This window comes from Carassius gibelio, chromosome B7, assembly GCF_023724105.1.
Source record: "Carassius gibelio isolate Cgi1373 ecotype wild population from Czech Republic chromosome B7, carGib1.2-hapl.c, whole genome shotgun sequence".
Taxonomy (NCBI): Eukaryota; Metazoa; Chordata; class Actinopteri; order Cypriniformes; family Cyprinidae; genus Carassius; species Carassius gibelio.
Window position 1 is genome coordinate 2,454,363 of NC_068402.1, and position 23,167 is coordinate 2,477,529.

The 23,167-nt window shown below is 35.7% G+C and overlaps 2 protein-coding genes across 2 annotated transcripts; both read left to right on the forward strand.

Annotated features, from left to right (window-relative positions):
- Positions 1 to 321: 321 nt before the first annotated feature.
- Positions 322 to 2,322, forward strand: LOC127962268 (C-type lectin domain family 17, member A-like). Its single transcript, XM_052561823.1, has 5 exons — positions 322 to 446; positions 800 to 843; positions 1,217 to 1,588; positions 1,819 to 1,904; positions 2,000 to 2,322. The coding sequence occupies exons 2-5, from the start codon at positions 807 to 809 to the stop codon at positions 2,144 to 2,146; spliced, it is 642 nt and encodes a 213-aa protein (XP_052417783.1). The 5' UTR covers positions 322 to 446; positions 800 to 806; the 3' UTR covers positions 2,147 to 2,322.
- Positions 2,323 to 19,839: 17,517 nt separating this feature from the next.
- On the forward strand, positions 19,840 to 22,930 carry LOC127962277 (C-type lectin mannose-binding isoform-like). The gene is made up of 3 exons (XM_052561832.1): positions 19,840 to 20,381; positions 22,035 to 22,120; positions 22,672 to 22,930. The coding sequence occupies exons 1-3, from the start codon at positions 20,066 to 20,068 to the stop codon at positions 22,813 to 22,815; spliced, it is 546 nt and encodes a 181-aa protein (XP_052417792.1). The 5' UTR covers positions 19,840 to 20,065; the 3' UTR covers positions 22,816 to 22,930.
- Positions 22,931 to 23,167: the final 237 nt, after the last annotated feature.

The window sequence follows — 23,167 nt, forward strand, 5'->3', positions numbered from 1 at the left end:
TTATTTATTGTATCTTTACATCTTTTTTATGTATTATATTTTTATAATTTTTATCAGCCACATCAGCCATATATATATATATATATATATATATATATATATATATATATATATATATATATATATATGTGTATAAAATTTTTGTTTATTCAAAATTATATTTAAATTGTTTCATTTATTATTAATTTACATCTGTTTGGTATAAGTTACGTGGTTAACAGATGGACCGAGTGTGATGATCGAGAGTTTGTGTCCTCACAGATTTCAGGTGGTGTTTGTTAATCCAGGTTGATAAGTCAGAAGGATAGGCTGAGATATGATCTGAGAGGAGGTGTGGTTTTGAGAATGAAGAGATAGATAGCGCTGCATGACCTCTGTCTTGCAGTAAGGTGGTGTAAATCCAGAAGAGCAGTGGGCTGCGCACCGAACCCTGAGGCACACCACTGGTAAGAAGTCATTATTTGAACTTCCAGAAGAGTTTATGACTTTCAAATGCCTAATGTGAAGCAGTCTTTGATAAGTATTGTGTATTGACCTTTATTCGCTCTAATTTAACTAGACTTGGAAGGGTTGAGTTGGCAGTAATCGCAGTGATTTATCTCTTTGCCTTTCATTCACTCATTACTCTCTCTCTCTCTATATATATATATATATATATATATATATATATATACTCGTTTATTGGTAAAGGAACTATTTTGATAATGTGTTTATGTTTTAGTACCTTGGTTAATTTGAAGGATAAACCAGAATTGTATTTTTTTTTTTTTTGTAATGGCTTAGTTTCATTTTCTTGTAGGTGATTCATGATGAAGAGGGTTTTGCTCTTGGTTTTTCTTGGAGGTTAGTTCATTTTTCATTATTTCTGCATTTTTAAACAAGGATAGTGTCACCTGTCAAACATTGATTTTAAAGTTTTAGTTCATTTAAATCCCATTTCAAAATGCCAACAACATAGCTGTAGTTCATACCCATTTAAGGCAAGGCAAGTTTATTTATATATCACATTGGTAATTCAAAGTGCTTACCATAAAAGAAAGTAAAATAATCATAAATAAAAATAAAACAAGGAATTTAAAACCTTTGAAAATGATTTAAAAGTTGATTTAAAATGAATTGTAGGCAGTGCAATGCAATAATTTCTGGTTGCACAAGACACAAGTGCAATTCATAAAATACAGTGCAGTTTAACTAATTCAGCTTATTTTATCTTCAGCTCTGATGCCTGTGACATTCCCACAGACTCGTATGTTTTACTTTGTGCCAAAATTGATGAGATGGTCAGATGCGCAGATACACTGCAGACGGAATTACATTGATCTGGCCACCATCGATGACCAAACTGATAGGGATGAGATGATAAGAGTCATACGGCAGTTTCATAATGGGGACGTGTGGACTGGACTCAGTCGGACAGACAAGAGCGCTCCCTGGGTCTGGTCCGATCAGAGCCCATTCACGTTCATGCCATGGGCTCCCAATCAGCCAAACAACTGTCATGGCAATCAGTACTGTGTGGCAATGAATCAGGGGGCGGAGCTTAATGATCTTAACTGTGAAGGAACCCTTCCTTCTGTTTGCTATACTGGTGAGTATTTGCACACATTTCACCACTTTGATTTAATCCATGACCGATTCAATTGATTTCATTGCTTTATGTATTTTACAAATGTTTTTTCAGTGAATAATTAAAATTGGATAATAGCATGATTGGCTGTTAATTAAGTTTCTTAAATGCTTTGTTTAAAACTAAATACTACGGAAAAATATATTATTCCATCATAGTTTGATCACTGCGTGTATTCTTGTGTTGCAAAGAGAGACTCAAACAGACGGTGAGACTGGAAATCAAATCAAATCAAAATGTGAATGATCCTGCTGTGAATTCGGAGATTCTGCTGCAGGTGGGTTCATAGAAGAACACGTACAGTATACGGAAAGCATAATGATAACGGAGAAACAAGAGTATTAAGAAATATAATCTGGTTGTGTTCTACAGATAGGGAAGAGATTGAAGGAGAATGGATTAAAAGATTATGTAAAGCTCTCATGGAAGATTCAGCCAGATGCAAATGTCTTCCAAAAGATTGATGCCACTCAACAGACTGAACCTTGTAAAACAGACAGAAGAAAGACGTTTTATTGATCCACTATTAAACAATAGTATAGTGAGAACTGCATCTTTGATTTGACACATAATTACCCATTTTAGCCGATCATGTATAAAACTAGCTCTTTATGTTGGTGAAACAAAACCTAATTATTTTAATTGTTTATTCATTTCTATGGGGGGACAAAAATAAGAAGGAGTTTCCAGTTTATGTGGCCATTTCATTTTAGAGATAAATACTGTTTTTGATAGTTTTTTTTTTTTTTATGTTCAAATAAATTATATATAAACTGTTAAGTTGTATAGCATTTCTACTGAAGTGAACATTCTTCCCTCTGAGAGAACTAACAGCCAGCAGACGCAATCATATTAAAACAGCCAGTGATGCTGAATTTGCATCTGCTTCATTTATGTCACTGATTGACATTCAGTTTTAGTACAAAAGTCAATCTAAGGAAAAAAAAAATCGTTTTATTTATTTATTTTTACACAGATTATGCATCAAAGGTACTGTAATGAGAACAATATTTATGCTTCATATGCAATCTTAATGTTTTGGCTTTATGCTTTGTATATGTTCGGCAGGTTGTAGACTAGAAATTAGCTTTGGGTTTATATAAATGCTTGTCATGTAAATCTCTGCTGTCATGGATTGAATTTCAGTAGCTTTTTTGTAAAGTATGTAAAAAGTCATTCAGATACAGAAGAGAGGACAGGAAACTCATTACGCAGACTGTCAGAGATGGAATAAGAAAGTGTTTTCTGCAGCAGATTGACGATTAAGAGCAGTTGTTCATGATGAATAATGGTTCTTTTTGGAAGGAAAGTGGTGTGTTTTCTTCCTTTTTTTAAATTAATTTTTATCATTTTTACTCTATAAAGATCTATCTACTGTTTCTTATTTCAAAGGCCTCTAAATGATCAAAACTATGCTTTAAACCTGTTTCACAGTCTCATGTCTTCTGTCTCTGATTGATAGTTTAGAGTGTTTTATTCATTAAAAGCTCTTCTAGTGTAACAGTACAAACACTTCTTGTGTATTTCTGCTGTCAGATCTTTCCTGATTGTGATCCAGTAAAGGTCAGAATAACGTCAGTGATATCTCCAGATGAACTCTTCCTGGACTGAAGCAGCTCAGCTTTACTTGATTCTCCATCAATCATGTTTTAGAGTCTCAAATCTGATCCTCAGGATCTTTTGAGGCGTGTTTGCTTCCAGAAGCTTTACTTTCACTGTTCCTCAGCGGAGGAAAGATCTTCACAAGCCTCCAGAACATCTCACATCTTCTGAATTTATTTTAGTTCATCATATTTCAAAAGAATCATCAACTGTTGAAGTTTTATTAACAAGATCTCATTGATTTACATCACAAGATACATACATGATGCACCTAATTGCATATTTTTGTGCAGTTTGAGATTGAATAAAATTGAGCTGTTTGTCCTCGATGTTCTCACTGTAACATCACTGCTTGCTTAGTTGGGGTCACTTCATCTACAGTGATATCATTGACTTGATTGTAAATTAAAACAGACACTATTTAAACTGAACAGAGATGACATCACTGAATTCAATGATGAACTGTCTTTAACTTTCGCTTTGCATTATTGGGACACTGTTTTCCAAATGAATGTTGTTCAGTGCTTTGGCGCAATGTATTTTGTTTAAAGCACTATATAAATAAAGGTGATTGATTGATTGATTGATAAATGTGTCTCTGGAGCACAGAAGCAGTTTTGAGTCTCGGGTATATTTGTAGCAATAGGCAACAATACATTGTATGGTTCAAAATTATATATTTTTATTTTATGCCAAAAATCATTAGGATATTAAGTAAAGATCCATTAAGATATTTTGTAAATATCCTACTGTAAATGTATCAAAACATAATTTTTGATTAGTTATATGCATTGCTAAGAACTTAATTTGAACAAGTTCAAAGATGATTTTCTATCTCAGCCCAGTATTGTCCTCTTAACAAACCACAAATCAATGGAAACATTAGTTATTCAGCTTTGATGTATAAAACTGGATTTAGAGCCATAAGCCTAATGGATCAAATGTGATGTATATCTAAACACATGCAATACATCTATATTAAAAGAAAAATCTACACTGTAAAAAAAAAAAAAAGTTACTTCAACTTTACAAAATTGCAAGCGCTTTTTTTTGAGTAAACTAAACAAACTTAACAAGTCCACCCAACTTAAAATAACTTAATATCCCAAGTTGTCACAACATAAATAGTCATGTTAACCTAAAAAAATATCAGAACAAAATATTTTTTGTTTACTGAACACAAGGCCTATTATCTATGAGCATACACAATTTTAAAGTGACTTGACATTCAGCCAAGTATGGTGACTTATACTCAGAATTCAAGCTCTACATTTAACCTATCCAAAGTGCAAACACATAGAGCAGTGTTCATCATTTATGCTGCGGCGCCCAGGGAGCAGTTGGGGGTTCAGTGTCTTGGTCAAGGGCACCTAAGTCGTGGTATTGCCAGCCCGAGTATCGAACCCACAACCCTATGGTTAGGAGTCAAAATCTTTAACCACTAGCCCACAAATTTATATTATTCAAAGACTCTAAATAAATAAAAGAACATAACACGGATCAAATGACTTTTTTTTTATTTATTTTTTTTATCATTGAACGCTTGTGTCCAAAGCACAAGGACATACCAAGTCTTGTATATTAACTTCTTTACTCAATGCATTTTACACTGAACTCAACACATGGTACATAATGCATGTTAAATAAATCCAGTGTTAATTATACCTTTATACGTTAGCAGTCTTGTGGCATGAAGTCACATGTATTTAACATTTTTGTTTGTTTTTAAAGGAACTATTACGTGAAAATTACTATATTGCATATTTTAACATCAACCTAATCCACTGGGCAAAGTTACGTCCAGTGGACGTCTTTTTATGTCTTTGCAGATGTTGAAAAGACGTCCACTGAGGAGACAGAATGTTTTTATGATGTCTTTTTTAAAAATGTTTTTTATGTCTTCTGTACATCTGATATAGACGTTCCCAGATCCTCCTTACAAGGTTCTGTGGCTTTATTTCTGTCAGACATTGAGAATTAACAGAGGTTTAAATGTTGATATTCAATTCATTTGAAGTCACCATTGTGGTGATCAGTGTTTGGTTTAGTTGGGATCTTGGTCCAGATACTTCTTGTGTTAGCTTGTCTCTTGCTGTTGAAACTGTGTGTTATAAAACACTCTTATTGCGGCAGAGAGAGATGATATCAAGCGTACACTTCACATCTTGCTTGTAATGGTGACAAATTATAGCAAAATATTATGTTAATGTATTGTTGTGACTATGGATTTATTTTTTCATGGATAGAAACCTTGTAGAAAAAATAATGTACTTACTTTTAGAAAACTGATCATGTCGTCACAAACAGACATCAAGATTTCGGATATGCATCACACCAATGGTGACAATCAGAACAAAAAAGGCTGGATATTAAGGATTTTTTTTTTGAGTTTGTGCTATGGAGCTCTTTTCTTTGTCACCACTGTCATGATGCATATGCTAAATCTAGAAGTCTGTGTGTGTGAGTACTTGATTCTTTTACTCAAATTATTTCACACGCATTCATTTTGTCCATCTTCAAAATAAGTATTTTGCTCTTGGTGCCTGTTAAAAATATCAAATAAAACTTATTTTATGATCTCAAATACTTATTATGTGATGACTTTCTCATCACCAACAAAGAGCTGATAACACCTGAGCTCTCTTAATTTTGTCTTTCTTCGCCACGAAAACATTGTTTTAAAATACCATTATAGCAACAAGAGACAAGCTAACACAATAAGTATCTGGACCAAGATCCCAACTAAACCAAACACTGATCACCACGATGGTGACTTCAAACGAATCAAATATCAACATTTAAAGCTTCTTTAGATGTCTGACAGAAATAAAGTCACAGAACCTTGTAAGGAGGATATGTGAACGCCTATATCGGATGTGTCTCCTCAGTGGATGTCTTTTCAATGTCTGTAAAGACATAAAAAGACATCCATTGGACATAACTTAGTAACTTTGGATTTATTTAACATGCATTATGTACCATGTGTTGAGTTCAGTGTAAAATGCATTCAGTAAAGAAGTTAATATACAAGACTTGGTATGTCCTTGTGCTTTGGACACAAACTTTCAATAATAAAAAAGTAATTTGACCCGTGTTATGGTCTTTTATTTATTTTGATTATTTGAATAATATAAAGTTGTGGCCTAGTGGTTAGAGAGTTTGACTCCTAACCCCAGGGTTGTGGGTTCGATACTCGGGCTGGCAATACCACGATTTAGGTGCTCTTGAGCAAGACACCGAACCCCCAACTGCTCCCAGGGCGCCGCAGCATAAATGATAAACACTGCTCCGGGTGTGTTTTCACTGTGTGTGTATTCACTGCTCTGTGTGTTTGCACTTTGGATGGGTTAAATGTAGAGCATGAATTCTGAGTATAAGTCACCATACTTGGCTGAATGTTACTTCTCACTTTTTTCACTTTAAAATTGTGAATGCTTATAGATAATAGGCCTTGTGTTCAATAAACAAAAAATATGTTGTTCTGATATTTTTAGGTTAACATGACTATTTATTTTGTGACAACTTGTGATATTAAGTTATTATTTTAATTTGGGTGGACTTTAGTCCCCATTTGTTAAGTTTACTCAAAAAAGCGCTTGCAATAAAGCCTTTTTTTTTTTTTTTTAGTTGACAAAACTTTTTTTTTTTTTTTTTTACAGTGTAATGTTTATGACTTGAGGAACTGTTTATTTCAGAAAAGATCCAAACGTTTTCAACGAATCATGCACAAAAAAAATAATAATAATAAGTTTTCTTCTTCTGCTATGATTGCAGTGTCTTCTCAGACTCTTGTGTTTTATTTTGTGTCTGTGGAGATGAGCAAACAGCATTAAACTGGTCTCACCCCCATCGGTGACCAGAAGTACTATGAAGAGCTGCTAAAAACTGTGAACTCAGCTTGTGAAGGAAAATTGAACTGGACATGACTCTATAGGACGAGTGGGACTGTTTCCTGGACCGATCAGAGCCAATCCATGTTCAGATCATGTGCTGATGGACAGCTGAACAATCTCAGATCAACAACAGATCAGCTCTGCGCTGAACTACTACTCTGCTAGTATTAACACTGCTACTCTGAACAGTGTTCATTTTAAAAGTAATGCATTACAATATTGCGTTACTCCCTAAAACAGTGGTTCTTCTCAATTCCAGTCCTGGGGCACCCTGCTCTTTGACTGATTTTGAGGAACACTGAATCAGTTTTGGTGCAGGAGATGATGCATGTTTAGTCTTAAACTACAGTGAGATCATGTTAACACACAACACTCATGATTTCTGTCAACATTGCAAGACCAGAGCTGTCACTCAATTCATGAGAAACAAAGTAACTGGAGATACTTATTTTTAAAGTAACTCAAAAAGTAATGCGTTACTTACCTAGTTTGTTATGAAAAAAAAAAAAAATCTGATTACGCAACTCACGTTACATGTAATGCATTACCCTCAGCACTGGTGCAAAGCATCATAAAAAACTGGCACTGAAATAATGCTATAAACATTTAACAACATAAGTTGTAATGGAAAACTCTGATGTACATAACTGATAAGAAAAAGCTGAAGGAAAAAAAAAAGTTATTTAAATGGAAATAGAGTTTGGTGATTTTACATCCGAGTTAGTGCTGTAGATATAGTTTTAATAATTGGTGATTTTAATATCCATGTTTATAATGAAAAAGATGCATTGGGATCAGCATATATAGACATTCTGAACTCTATTGGGGTTAGACAACACGTTTCAGGACCTACTCATTGTCCAAATTAAACTGTAGATTTAATACTGTCACATGGAATTGATGTTGAGAGTGATGAAATTATGCAGCCAAGTGATGATATCTCAGATCATTATTTAGTTCTGTGCAAACTTCATGTAGCCAAAATTGTAAATTCTACTTTTTGTTACAAGTATCGAAGAACCATCACTTCTACCACAAAAGACTGCTTTTTAAGTTATCTTCCTCATGTATTCAAATTCCTTAGCATATCCAAAACCTCAGAACAACTTGATGATGTAACAGAAACTATGGACTCTCTCTTTTCTAGCATTTTAAATACAGTTGCTCCTTTACGCTTAAGGAAGGTTAAGGAAAACAGTTTGACACCATGGTATAATGAGCATACTCGCACCCTAAAGAGAGCAGCCCGAAAAATGGAGCGTAGCTGAAGGAAAAAAAAAAAAACTAGAGGTATTTCGTATTGCTTGGTGGGAAAGTAACCTATCCTACAGACAAGCATTAAACTGCTAGATCCGATTACTTTTCTTCTCTTTTAGAAGAAAACAAACATAACCCCAGGTATTTATTCAATACAGTGGCTAAATTAATGAAAAATAAATCCTCAACAAGTGTTGACATTTCCCAACACCACAGCAGTAATGACTTTATGAACTACTTTACTTCTAAAATCGATACTATTAGAGATAAAATTGCAACCATTCAGCCGTCAGCTACAGTATCACATCAGACAGTGCACTATAGACCCCCTGAGGAACAGTTCCACTCATTCTCTACTTTAGGAGAGGAAGAATTGCATAAACTTGTTAAATCATCTAAACCAACAACGTGTATGTTAGACCCTATACCATCTAAGCTCCTAAAAGAGGTGCTTCCAGAAGTCATAGATCCTCTTCTGACTATTATTAATTCCTCATCGTCATTAGGATATGTCCCCAAAACCTTCAAACTGGCTGTTATTAAGCCACTCATCAGAAAACACAACTTGACCCCAAAGAACTAGTTAATTATAAAAATTATAATTTAATGGTGAAACACACCAATTTGAAAAACTAAAGGAATGCATAGTGCATATAAAAAAACTGTAATTTCTTGATGACGAGTAATTTCTTACTGCTTAATTCTGAAAAAACAGAGGTGTTAATCATAGGGCCTAAAAACTCTGCCTGTAATAGAGCCCCAGATACAGATCCCCTGTAAAGACCTTGTCTCAGAGGAGCACCAGGACAAGACCACAGGAAACAGATGATTCTTCTGCACAATCTGACTTTGCTGCAGCCTGGAATTGAACTACTGGTTTCGTCTGGACAGACAAGAACTGACCCCCAACTGAGCCTGGTTTCTCCCAAGGTTTCTTTCTCCATTCTGTCACCGATGGAGTTTCGGTTCCTTGCCGCTGTCGCCTCTGGCTTGCTTAGTTGGGGTCACTTCATCTACAGTGATATCATTGACTTGTTATAAGTGTGAAGTGATATGAAGCGTGCGCCTCCACATTTGCTACAGCTGACGGGAAATTCAATGTCAACCTTTCTTACAGAAAGTAATTTAAAATGTAAACAACAAAAGTGAAGAAACAGGTTAAAATTCAAACAAGTCAGACAAGAAAATGCGGTAGTTATTCTTTATTAGCTTTGAAAGGAAGAGACAGCAGTGAGGCTGAAGGTAAAATCAAGTCAAAATGACAATGATCCTGAAGTGAAGAATATGATTTTAGCAAAGGTGAGTATTAAAGGAAAAATAGTGACCCCATATGGACACATACAGTTAATGCATCAGAGAACAAAATGTGTTAAGAATGGCTGAAGTGTCCAAACATTTTCTGAGAAGGCTACTGAATAATAGTAAAGATCTTTCCTGTTTCTGTTCTTCAGACTGAACAGATGCTGAAGGAGAATAGCTTCACAGAAGATGTTAAATATAGATATCATATATCATATGATCTATATCATATAGAAACTGATCGGATGGGAATATTTTCCAAAAGACAGAGCACTGAACAGACTTCCCTTTAAAAAAAATTAAGACATAACTTAACTAGCAGTTTAGTAGTTAAAATATAATACAATTAATTATATATATTTAAATAATTAATTAAATAATTGCCTTTTTTTTAGCTGATTTACATGCACATGCAGGTGCTTTTATCTAAAGTAAACAGGATAATTTATCACAAGGCAACACCTGTTATTACTGAATGCAAACTTTGTAAAAACTAAACTGTATAAACTATTACTGTAAATGGGAGTTAACAGATGAACAGAAATTCAACTGCTCTGGTCATGTGACAATTTGTATTTACCATGTGAAACTGCACGTATTTACTTATGATTCTTTATTATTTTTTTTATTATAAATATTTGTAGGACATGCTCTAAAACATCAGACATTAAGGTTTTTAGAGCTTTATAAACGAAAACCTTCTTGACGGTCCCCATTATGATCAGTGGGATTAAACAGGTTTATGACAGGACTTTTATTTTTGGGTGAACTATCCCTTTAACAATTTCAGGCCATGCTGAATTAGAGGATAGTCCTGTGACGCCATCTGATGGACAGTACTGATTTTCCAAGCACATCCCAGTGGGACACAAACTAAAAAAAAAAAAAAAAAAAAAAAAAAAAAAAAGGGAACGATATAACACCAACAAAAATAACAATAATAAAAATAAATTTCTGAATCACTGAGCTGTAAAGAGGATCCACCTCCTAAACATGAATTCCAACTGTGATCAGCTGTGGTCATTTTATTAGCTCATGTGTAAATATATGAATTGACTTGAACCCGTACTAAATGCCATTATTGTGGAATGACGGGCCATATTAAAAAGGCATGTAGAGTAAAAGGGAAGGCAAATATGAATAAGTCTGCTGAGCTACAGAATAAGCATAAAGTTATGGCCTGTATGTACGCTGAAGAGGCAGAATTGGAAATGTTCTCTTTGTTAAGTGATACTGAGAAACAGACGGATTTTACTGTGCTTCAGCAGGGTTTATTGATAGAAATTGACACCGGAGCTGCTGTGAGTATCATTTCACATTCAATTTACAAGCAGCTATTCGTACATTTGCCACCAGAGGGAACCCTAGTAAAGTTACAGACTTACAGGTGAAAACATTCCAGGGCAGCAGAGGAAACTATGGACGCCTGTTCGCGTCAAAATTGAGGAAAAATATGATTCTGTTAGTCATAACGAGATTTTTTTTGTAATTTTGAATTAGTTTCTTGTAATAATGAGAAACTTTCTCTTAATAATGAATTAATCACAGCAAATATTGTTTGTTCTGTAATCTAAAGTATATAATGATATAATGTTATCAAATAACAATTTCAGATCAATTATCTGCATGTAATCTTTTGTTCTGGGCTCTTATGCTTGCTTTTATGCATGATCAGTAATATTGTATCCTGAATTCGTCATTGCACTTTAAGCATTTTTTCACACTCACATGTCCTGCAAGAATCGGTGTGGGATGCTGAAGCATAGATATGTGTCTTCATAACATATTTTTTTGATTTTAGTTGGAATATATTCTTCACCATGAACTATCATGCTGGCAGAGTAACTTGTTTGTAAGTGCTACAAGTTAACAAAAGACTACATGCAGGTAATGACAATAATGACAGATTATAGCATTATACCCTTTAGATTACAGAAAAAGTAATGTTTGCAGTTTGTTCTTGCATGACTTTGACCAACTGATGACGCTAGCGTGCCATCACTCTTGTGTTGTACATGTGTCGAGTAAGTCTTTTTTTTTTTCTTCTTCTTCTTTTTTTTTGTGGATTAAGTCATTATTACATAATCATGTTTTTCTCAACTGTGGCTGAAACGGGCTTCCATAGGAAACCCTTATTTTGGGTAACATAAAAACTGAGTATTTGACTCATCCTGTCCTGCTGCAACAGGTCTGTCCTACAGTCACTCGTATGATGAACCAGAAATTTTCAGTGGTGAAAACGTCAGGAATGGGAAAGTTTTGGTTTGGACTTTGTCTGACTACAGATAATGGAGTTTTTGTCTGGTCAGATCAGCTCCTTTTATCATGTCAACATTAATGAGAGCACTGAACTCAAAGTCTTATCCTTACAAAGAAGCCTCAAGCATCGACAACAGATCGCTGTTTTTCAATAGAAGGCTTATAAAGAATGTATTTGTTAGACTTGTGTAAGCAGTACACATCAAAACTTTAAGAATAAAAACACAGTACATACCAGATTTGTCGTAATAACGAGTCATAAACACATCCACAGCTGTAAATCCCGGTTTAGTTAGAAATGTAAGTGTCCACTGAACAAAATCTCGTGGAGCACGTTAAGTCCAACGAAGCAATTTGTAATATGAATGATAGTTCCTTTGTTTACGTTTCAGTTCCTCAGGGACAGAACTGTTTGTGTCCATTCAAACTACATCTTGGTATTAAAAAATGGCATGGTTTTGTTATGTACAGTGTCACAGACAGAATGAGATGACCCACCAAAGAAAAAGTAAAAAAGGCGCTCTCTCACGACACACGCTCTTACGCACCTGTCATCTAATGGAGGCAGAACTTAGCGATCACCTTTTTTTCTTTAATCGTTTTATTTTTCAACAGTTTTCATATATTTGTGAGTGTGTTTTATTGAATGTGCCTCGATCTGCATGATTAACATCTGGTAATTTAGATCTTTTTTTGAGATGGAAAACAGTTTTACAAATGCTAGAAACGTGTCTTTCTAAGGAAAGATTGTGATCAAATAGCACACCTAGGTCCCTAACTGATGACGAAGAATTGACAGAGCAGCCATCAAGTCTTAGACAGTGTTCTAGGTTATTACAAGCAGAGTTTAGGTCTTATAATTACACCTCTGTTTTTTTTTTTTTTTTTTTTTTTTTTAGCAGTAAGAAATTACTTGTCATCCAGTTTTTTTTTTATTTTTTAAATCGACTATGCATTCTGATATTTATTTTTAAATTGCTATGTTTCGCCGGGCCGTAAATAAATATAGAGCTGAGTATCATCAGCATAACAGTGAAAGCTAACACAGTGTTTACTGATGATATCTTCCAAGGGTAACATATAAAGCATGAAGAGTAACTGCCCTAGTACTGAGCCTTGAGGTACTTCATACTGCACTTTTGATCAATGTGATACCTCTTCATTCACTGCTACGAATTGATGGCAGTCATAAGTACGGTTTAAACCATGCTAATGCACTTCCATTAATGCCAACAAAGTGTTCTAGTCTATTTAAAAGAATTTTGTTGTCAATAGTGTCGAACGCAGCCCTAAGATCCAATAGCACTAATAGAGAGATACAACCACGATTAGATGAAAAGAGCAGGTCATTTGAAACTCTAAGGAGAGCAGTCTCAGTATTATGATTGAAAGAGTTAACAGATAGACATACAAAATGTACAGAGCTGAGGGTCGCGAGAACTGGAATTTGGAACTGCTGCTATAGACTACTGTCCTGGCCTTCAAAACGTGCATCCCTTTCATTGAACTGTAATCGGATAAGGCGCGTTCACGTAGTCTCACTATGGCCGCCACAGAGTGACTAGACAAGGAAAGGCAAGTTTATTTATATAACACATTTCGTACACAATGATAATTCAAAGTGCTTAACATAAAAGAAAGTAAAATAGTCATGAAGAAAAATTATACAAAATAAAAACAAGCAATTTTAAAACTTTGGAAATTATTTAAAAATTGACTTATTTAAAATTAATTTAAAACAGTTAAAACTAGAAAATGATTTTACGTAAAATACAATGAATACGTAAAATACAGTGCAATTAGTTCGGACATTGCACAGTGCTCATTCAATAAATGCACAGCTAAACAGATGGGTTTTGAGTCTAGATTTAAATGTGACTAGTGTTTTAGCACATCTGATCTCTTCTGGAAGCTGATTCCGGCAGCGGGCGGCATAGTAACTAAAGGAGGACTCCCCTTGTTTTGTGTGAACCCTTGGTATTTCTAACTGACTCGATCCTAATGATCTGAGTGATCTTTTAGGTTTATATTCAGTGATAATATCTGCAATATATTTCGGTCCTAGGTCATTGAGTGACTTATATACGAGTAAAAGTACTTTAAAATCAATCCTAAATGTAACTGGAAGCCAGTGTAAGGACCTGAGGACTGGTGTGATATGCTCAGATTTTCTGGTTCTAGTCAGAATCCTGAAAGCAGCATTCTGGATGAGCTGCAGCTGTCTAATGGTCTTTTTGGGAAGGCCAGTGAGGAGCCCATTACAATAGTCCACCCTGCTGGAGATAAAGGCATAAACAAGTTACTTCAAGTCTTGGCTGGAAACAAAACATCTAATTCTTGCGATGTTTTTTAAATGATAGTATGCTGATTTAGTTACTGCTTTGACATGACTACTGAAACTAAGGTCTGTCTCCAGAATCACACCAAGATTCCTGAATTGATTTTTAGTTGTTTGACCCCTAGAGTCAAGGTATGCATTCACCTTGAAAACTTTTTTTCCAAATGCAATAACTTCAGTTTTTTTCCTTGTTTAACTGAAGAAAGTTCTGGCACATCCAACTATTAATTTCACCAATATATTGGCAGAGGAAGTCAATGGGGCTGTAGTCATTTGGAGATAAGTCTAGGTAAATCTGGGTATCATCAGCATAGCTGTGGTAGGCAATTTGGTTCTTTCTCATTATTTGACTTAGTGGGAGCATATTCAGGCTAAACAAGAGCGGTGCAATAATTGAGCCTTGTGGGACTCCGCATGTCATGGGCATCCACTTAGACTTATGCTCTCCTAGACTCATATAATATCCTCTCCTTCTAAGTATGACCTGAACCATATGAGTACCATCCCAGAAAGCCAAACCCAGTTTTCCAGTCTCTCAAGTAGTATGTTATGACGACAGTGTCAAACGCAGCACTGAGATCTAGCAATACCAGCACTGATATTTTGCCAGAGTCAGAATTTAAGCGAATATCATTTATTATCTTAATGACTGCTGTCTCTGTGCTGTGATGTGGTCGGAAACCAGATTGAAAAATTGTCCAGGTATCCATTTGAGTTTAAGTATTTGTTCAGCTGATTAAAAACTACCTTTTCTATCATTTTTCCTATAAAAGGAAGATGAGATATTGGTCTAAAATTGCTCAAAATGGTGTTATCAAGATTGCTCTTTTTCAGGAGGGGCTTAACAACTGGCCAAATCTGTCTGAACTGTGCATTACTTGAGGATGTGTCAATCGCCTTCCTGATATTGATGATCTTCTCAGAAAAGAAGGAAGCAAACTCATTGCATTTGTTGTCTGAGAGCTGTATAGATGGTTCCAACTGCAACAACACAAAAAAACGTTACTGAGCTTTTGTGGCGCTAACTTCCGGTAGACTTCCAAATAGAATCAGTAACAACAGCTAAGTAGTTCCTCTAGAGTAGAATATTTTTTATCTCAAGTAAAAAAAAGTTTTCTGCATAAATCAGACCTACTTAAATTGCTAATTCATAGTCTGCCAGCAGGAGGTGCTTAAAAGTGTGAGAAACAGAGGTTTCCAGTAACTGCTTGTAAAGCAGTGCTGAGCTCACAAACACTACTTTATCAGGCATATAACATGCAAGATTAAATAATAACATCAAAAATTTAATAACTAATTATAGATAGTCTTCCTTCATGTGAATGTGAAGTGACATTCAGCCAAGTATGGTGACCCATACTCAGAATTTGTGCTCTGCATTTAACCCATCCGAAATGCACACACACAGAGCAGTGAACACACACACACACACTGTGAGCACACACCCGGAGCAGTGGGCAGCCATTTATGCTGCGGCGCCCGGGGAGCAGTTGGGGGTTCGATGCCTTGCTCAAGGGCACCTAAGTCGTGATATTGAAGGTGGAGAGAGAGCTGTTCATGCACTCCCCCCACCCACAATTCCTGCCGGCCCGAGACTAGAACTCACAACCCTTCGACTGGGAGTCCAACCCTCTAACCATTAGGCCACGACTTCCCATAAATACAGTGATATAAAAACACCTACGCCTTGTTTAGATTTTTTAACATGTAGTATCTGTTAATGTTTATTCAATGATGCCTTTTGGAAAATTGGTCAGTTTTGATATTGTGAGCACCACAAATAAATGTATGGGAAACACATCCCACAGCACAACCACCTGAGCCCAACCTCATAAACTGCGTTTACAAATGGCGCCATAGCCAGATTGATAAATTAACATAGACTGGAAGTTAACTTTGGGCCAGACGCATGCAGCAGATGAAACCATCTATATGAGGACTGAAGAAGTGGAGCATGCATGAGAGAGAGAAATTCTATAAGCACAACAAAATGTATGTAACTTATTTTCTCCCCACTGGCCATTTTATGATTGAGCTTATATGCATTTATTCTCTTGCCAAAAAGGACGTCTCGAGGCTTCAGTCTCGGGAGCCGAATAAGTACTCATAATCTATATGAATGTGTTCCATTCAGAAGTGATTCTGTTTACATACACTATTGAAGGCCTCTCTCTACACATACACACACACATTTATAAATATATATATTTTTTGGCAAAAAAAAAAAAAAAAAAAAAAAAAAAAAACAGAAAAATACTGTAAATTGCAGGGAATTTGGACCATTATTTTCAGTCTTTATCCCGAAGCTGGTAAGTGGATATGGAGACGAACTTGTATTAGTCTTTTTCGTTTTCAAAATACCTGCTTCATCTGCTTCACTGCTTGCTTTGACTAGTCAGTCATCTCATTTGTAATTCAAAGTCAAAGTACCTTGCATAATGCAAACAAGTTTAACGTAACATCAGAGCAGTAATACTCCAATTGCTTAGCTCAGAGAAAGCAAGTGAATCTGAAAATAAATGATTGAGTAAAATCAGTGCATTTTCATTTGGTTTAAAGGTGTGCAGTAACCAAGAATAACAGCTATATTGGTTTCCATTTAAAGCACAGCACTGCAAATGCAAATGCTGCGAGTTAAAATATGTTTGTGTATAACGCAAAAATGCTGTCCACTTGAGATTAAATTTTATTGAACCCAGATCAACATAGTAGTGTGTTGTGTTCAGAGATGGAAGTAATGAAGTACAAATACTTTGTTTCTATTCTTAAGTAGATTCTTCTGGTTTCAGTACTTAACTTTTTACTTTTACTCCTTACATTTTTACATAAATATCTTTACTTTCTACTAACATTTACAAACCAGGCTTGTTACTTTTGTTTAAATTTGCATTAGGTGGATTACCATTCGATAAAAAAATCTCTAATAAATCATGGATCGGTTAGTTTTTACTGGCAAGGCGATTTGGCTTGCTCGCGTGTTCCGTGTCTCCACCAAAAGGTTTTGATCAGAGGAATCAATGCAAGTGACTAGATTTTGGAGTTGGTCAGAGAGGCAAAACTACTGTCCTGTTTAGTAATCCTGAAGATCTTGATATAAAAAAAAGAAAAGAAAAGCAAGACCCCTGCTATGATGTTACACGGTCTTATTAAATGGGAGTAGATGTACACTCAAATTTCAAATTAACATACCAATAAGTAAACAACAAAACCACAAACACCAGGTCAAAGCACCAGGGTCTTGGGAAAGTCCGTCAGAGAGCTGGGTCTCGCTTGCAATGCACCTGACGAGCCTGTGAGAAGCAGCTAGACTCATGGCTCCTCCAGTCGAGTTGCTGCCAGACCGCATTGAGGCATGCATGAGCACGTGGTGAAATCATGGGCTGCAGCCCAATCGGTGCACACCCACTCTGCCATGCAGGCCATATTAGCGCACATGGACGGGACGGAAGCCCACGGGTATGTGCGCATGCCCCCCCGTCGAGGAGACTGTTACTGCGCACCTGTGCCCATCTCCCTCTGCATTGGGTTTGGACCACAGCCTGCCTTCCAAGCTGTGCAGGTTCACAACCCACAGGCAGACAAAGCCTATACTTCTGAGGGAAGGCAGCTGCTGCTCTTCATGCCATGGCAATACTCCAGGTGTTCCAGGCAGAAAGCGCTGATGCCATCAGGGATCTGCGCGGCAACTGCGCCATCTCACTCCCCGCTACAGGGAGATGCTCTGAAATCATGTTGGCCGTAAGCCAGGCTTCATGCGTTCCCTCCGGTTAAGATTCTGCCACCCCCGAGCTGCGTAACCTTCATGTATGGTCGCTGCGTTGACCCTAATGAGCGGGACGCTCTGCACTCATGAATGCTGAGCACACTCACAGAGGCGCGTGTATCTTCTAGCGGGTGCTGTTTTCACAAAATGGTGCCAGGACATTAATATTGACCCGGGGACACGTTCCGTGTTGGATGTTTTGTGCTTTCTACAGCACAGTATGGATTGTGGGAGTTTGCCATCCACGCTGAAGGTGTATGTGACCGCTATTGCCGGTTGACGGACAATCGATCGTTAAGCACGCTTTGGTAATCAGTTTTCTCAGAGTATCAAAGAAATTGTGTTCCCTCCGGGCTGCTGTGGGATCTAGCTCTAGTTTTGAGGGCTCTATTTCTACCACCGTTCAAGCCCTTAGCTTCGATTGCAGTTAAGGAGGTTTACCTGAAGACTGCCTTGCTTCTTGTCCTCTCCTCGGCGAAGCGTATTGGAGACTTACATGAGTTTTGGTGATATTGCATCCATTTTGGACCTGGTGACTGTAATGTCCATCTCCGGCTGGGACCGGGTTACATACCGAAGTCTCTCAATACACCGCTTAGATCACAGTTTGTTTCCCTGCCCGCCTTATGTGCTGAGCAGTTAGTGTTTTTACGGATGTATGTGGATTGCTCTACCGTCTTTTTTTAGTCAGACCAGCTGTTTGTGTGCTTGGTGGATGTAGTAAGGGAAGTGCTCTTTCAAAACAGAGACTTTCTTACTGGATTGTGGAAGCTATCGCATTGGCTAACAAATTCCAGGGGAAGGATTGTCCCCTCAACATCAGAGCTCATTCTGCGAGGGCAATAGAAATGCTTCCTCATGGGCCTGGTCTAGAGGTATGTCTATCCAGTATTTATGTTTTGCTGCTCGCTGGTCTTCTAACGCCACATTCGCCAGGTTTTACAAGCTGGAAGTACCCTCAGTAGCATCACATTTACTTTCGGTAAGTTAAGTTTTATTAATGCTGTTATAAACAGTTATACAGTAGTTACCGTGGCTGTTAACTCTGGTTTATAAGGTTTATGCAGTTGTCTATATGTGTGTTTGGTGGCTGAAGGGTTTTGCTCGTGCAGAGGCAGAGTGAAGGCATAAGCTTATCTGTTTACTTGAAAAACAAGGTATCATGGAAATCTTTGCTGACTCTCTTTGAATGTTATTTTCAATGTAAAATATGCACGTCAACAAGCATGGAGAATAAATGGAGCAGCAGTGTAAAGATCCCACACAAACTTTCTTGTCTCTGAAAAAGAGCAGTTGGAATAATTGTTCTTCTGTATGATTATTTGTTTGCGTTGTCATCATGAAGATTGATTTGATTTTTGTGCTGTTATCAGGTGAGTTTCAGTGCTCTTGGAAATGTTCCTTTCTCTAAAACACTGAACATTCATCTTATATGTATAACTATGATGTTTAAGAAATTTATAAATGGGTTACACCAGCGGTTATCAAACTTTTAATCAGCCAAATCCATAAGATGCAAAATATTTTAAGTTCCCCTTAAATTTTAGGATAATATTTCAATAAATGAACACTAAATGATTAATGGTTACATTGCATGTAAATAAACAAGTAAATTATTACATGACAAAACCCCCCAAAACACAAAAGAAAATTCTTAAATTCTTTACTTTCAAATGTTTGATGTCAAACCCTCAATATTTTATTCTGCCTGAAAACTGCTGTAATTCTGTAAACTGTGAGGCAGAATCTGAATTGTGAGATAAGTTGTGCAATTAATTTACCTTTTTATTTTTTATTCTGGAAATAATTTCCCTCTGAACCTCCATTTGGAAAACCTGAATGGGATGTTTTAGATTTGATTGCTTAAAGTTCCAAAGGAATTTGGCAACTTTTATATTTTAAGCCAGTGTATTCTGAATTTCTTTATTTAAATATTACAGATTGCATATCATAAACAGTTTAATTTGTCTCCCACAGCTCTGAGTGCCAGTGTGAACTCTTATGTGTTTTACTTGGTATCTAAGAAAATGAACTGGAAAGATGCTCAGACGTATTGCAGACAGCATCACACTGATCTCACCACTGTTAATGACCAGACGGACCTCACTGAACTGTTAAAATCTTTACCTAGTGGTTTCAGAGATGATTTTTGGATTGGACTTTATCGGACGGACCGCTATGCTCCCTGGGTCTGGTCTGATAGGAGTAAATCACTGTTCAGACAGTGGCAACCTTCACAACCAAACAATGCTGCTGGCATCCAGTACTGTGTGTACACAAGTACTACTGGATACTGGAACGATTGGGAGTGTCCAGATACATTACCATTTATGTGCTACACTGGTGAGTTGTTAGCCGCAGGTAACAGTACACTACATGCCAAACCATTTCACTTTATAATTTCAGTTTAATTTATCTGCAGGGCGGACTTAATGCTAAGAAACAGGCTGTCTGCAAGCTTTTTAAACATCATAATTTCATGGCACTGACCGACTGTCAAAACACAAAGCTTGTGATAACTGGATGTCTACATAATCCTTTGCAAAATTAACCATGGTTTTATTGTAGTAAAAATGGGTAACACTTTAGAATAAGGTTCCATTAGTTAATGCTAGTTAATGTATTAATTAACATGAACAAACAATGAATAATACATTTATTACTGTATTTATTCATCTTCGTTAATGTTAGTTAATGAAAATACAGTTATTCATTGTTAGTTAATGGTAATTCACAGTGCATTAACTAATGTGAACAAGCACAACTTTTGATTTAAATAATGCATTAGTAAATGTTGAAATTAACATGAACTAAGACTTATAAATGCTGTAGAAGGATTGTTCTTGCTTAGTTCATGTTAACGAAAGTAGTTAACTAACATTAACTAATGGAACCTTATTCTAAAGTGTTACCTAAAAATGTTTAGAGTCATCTTTATTTGTATTGATTACTATTTGTTTAACTGCAGTTTTACTAAAAATATCATGGATAAAACCATGGTTAGTGTATTCAAAACATGGTCAATCTGTGGTTAACATGGTTTTCCCAACAATCTGTTCCATTTATAAACTTATTTTCACAAAGCAATGAGAAGCGATATACATGGACATGTTTACGGTTGCTGCTCTATTTTAAAGCTTTAATCAGAATAAGAACATATTTTAAAAGCTAACAGAAGCAGTAGCATTTACAAACAAAAGTGTTTCTAAAAGTATGAGAAAACAACAAACAAACATTCCATTAAGAGCCGTGCTTGCACAGGTTCTGCGTGATCCACTTCATTAATATTCTCTGCGTCTCAATCGCGCTCTAATTGATAAGTAATATAGAGGATGTCATAGTTTATAATACCAACAGAGGTTTAATTAAAAACATGGTTAATTTCTGTAAGGGAATGTAGAGTGAAGTTTATTCACGCATCTAAAAGATAGATCTTACAAAACAAGGAGTTTTAAAGTGAAGTTCCCCACTTGTATGGGAATGCCTTCTAAGACACTACTTTTTTAAATTTAATTATTTTCACAATTAACAGACTTATGATCATTTGAGGATATGAAAATATTACTTAAAATAAAATGTAAGCTTATAGTAAATTATTACATGTAACTTGTAGAGGTGCAAGAACTAAAAATGTTCATGTTTTTTTTTTTATTGTAAAAACAATGTATTAAATTAAATAGTATACATACAATATGACTGGAAGTGGAACCAGCAATATTCAGTTACTTAAAATATGAGATTGAAACAAGTTATATTTATTACTGTCATAATGCTGGATAAAAAAATACACTGCAGAAATCTGATCGGTTCCATTTCTGTAGGACTGATAAATATGCATAACATTAAGTTTATTAGTTTATGTTTATAAAAATTAAACAATTCTAAAACATAAATTTAAAATACAAATATTGTGGAATGTATTAATTTAAAGGCTATATAAGGATGCTGCAAGTGATTATTGAATGGAATGAAAATTCCTGTTTGTGTATCTTACAGAGAAAAAGATACAGATAGTGAGACTGGAGGTAAAATCAAGTAAAAATGTGAATGATCCTGCAGTGAAGAATATGACTTTGGCGAAGGTGGGTTTAATGTAGCTGAACATACAGTTTAACAATAATTATAAATGTACAGAGAGTATTAACCCTTTAACTGTCACCCCATCCCGAATACAGGACGCCTACGTTTTCTTCACTATATTACAATCGAATCGAATCTAATCTTGACAAACTATATATCGTTGGAAAGGTCTAAGACTCCCAAATATGTATTTTACCAATGTTTTTTTGTTAAAAATTATGTAGGAAAAGTAATAGATTAATTTATGACAAGAGTGTACCCTCAAAAATCTACATTATAACAGGAGTTTTGATCTTTGTTTTAAAAACAGACTTCTTTTTTGCCTTTTTCTCTATCACATTTTAGAAATCATCAGACATTAGATATATACTGAAAACCCATTTTAAAATCAGACATTGCAATCCGACAGTGGCACATCAATATCATGTTACAAAATGTTTTCAGTCATGAATTATAAAAATGTAGGTTTGTATCATGCACATTCAAGTCTATCTTCAAAAACATGAGTGACAGTTAAGGGGTTAAGTAATAAAAGTCTGTTTCTGTCCTTCAGTTAGGGCAGATACTGAAGGAGAAGGGGCTGACAAAAGATGCTAAGCTCTCATGGATGATGTTTTCTGAAGAAAATGTCTTTCACAAGATGTGGTATCAGAAGAGTGATGCTTTTAATGCATCCTGCAGGAGAACCCACAACTGATCATCTCATAATAACATTTGTTGTGTCATTTTAGTTGCTCTCAGAAAATCAGTAGGAACAGGTAGATGAAACTGTATGTGCATTTCTTTATTATTAATGCATGAGTGGCATGTATGTAAGACTCTAATACAATTAGAAAGTAATTATTTTATCATTAATAAATCTTTCTATGAGTAAAACTGGCTGTGTCTATAGTATTATAAGACTACACAACATTATTATATCATTTTCAAATCAATTTTTAAATTATTATTATTTTAAACTATTGTCCCTGGATCAGTCGGGTACTCTTGTAATAAAGTAGTGGTGATTTTAAATCCTCTTCAACTCTGCAGACCCAGTACCGGGTCCA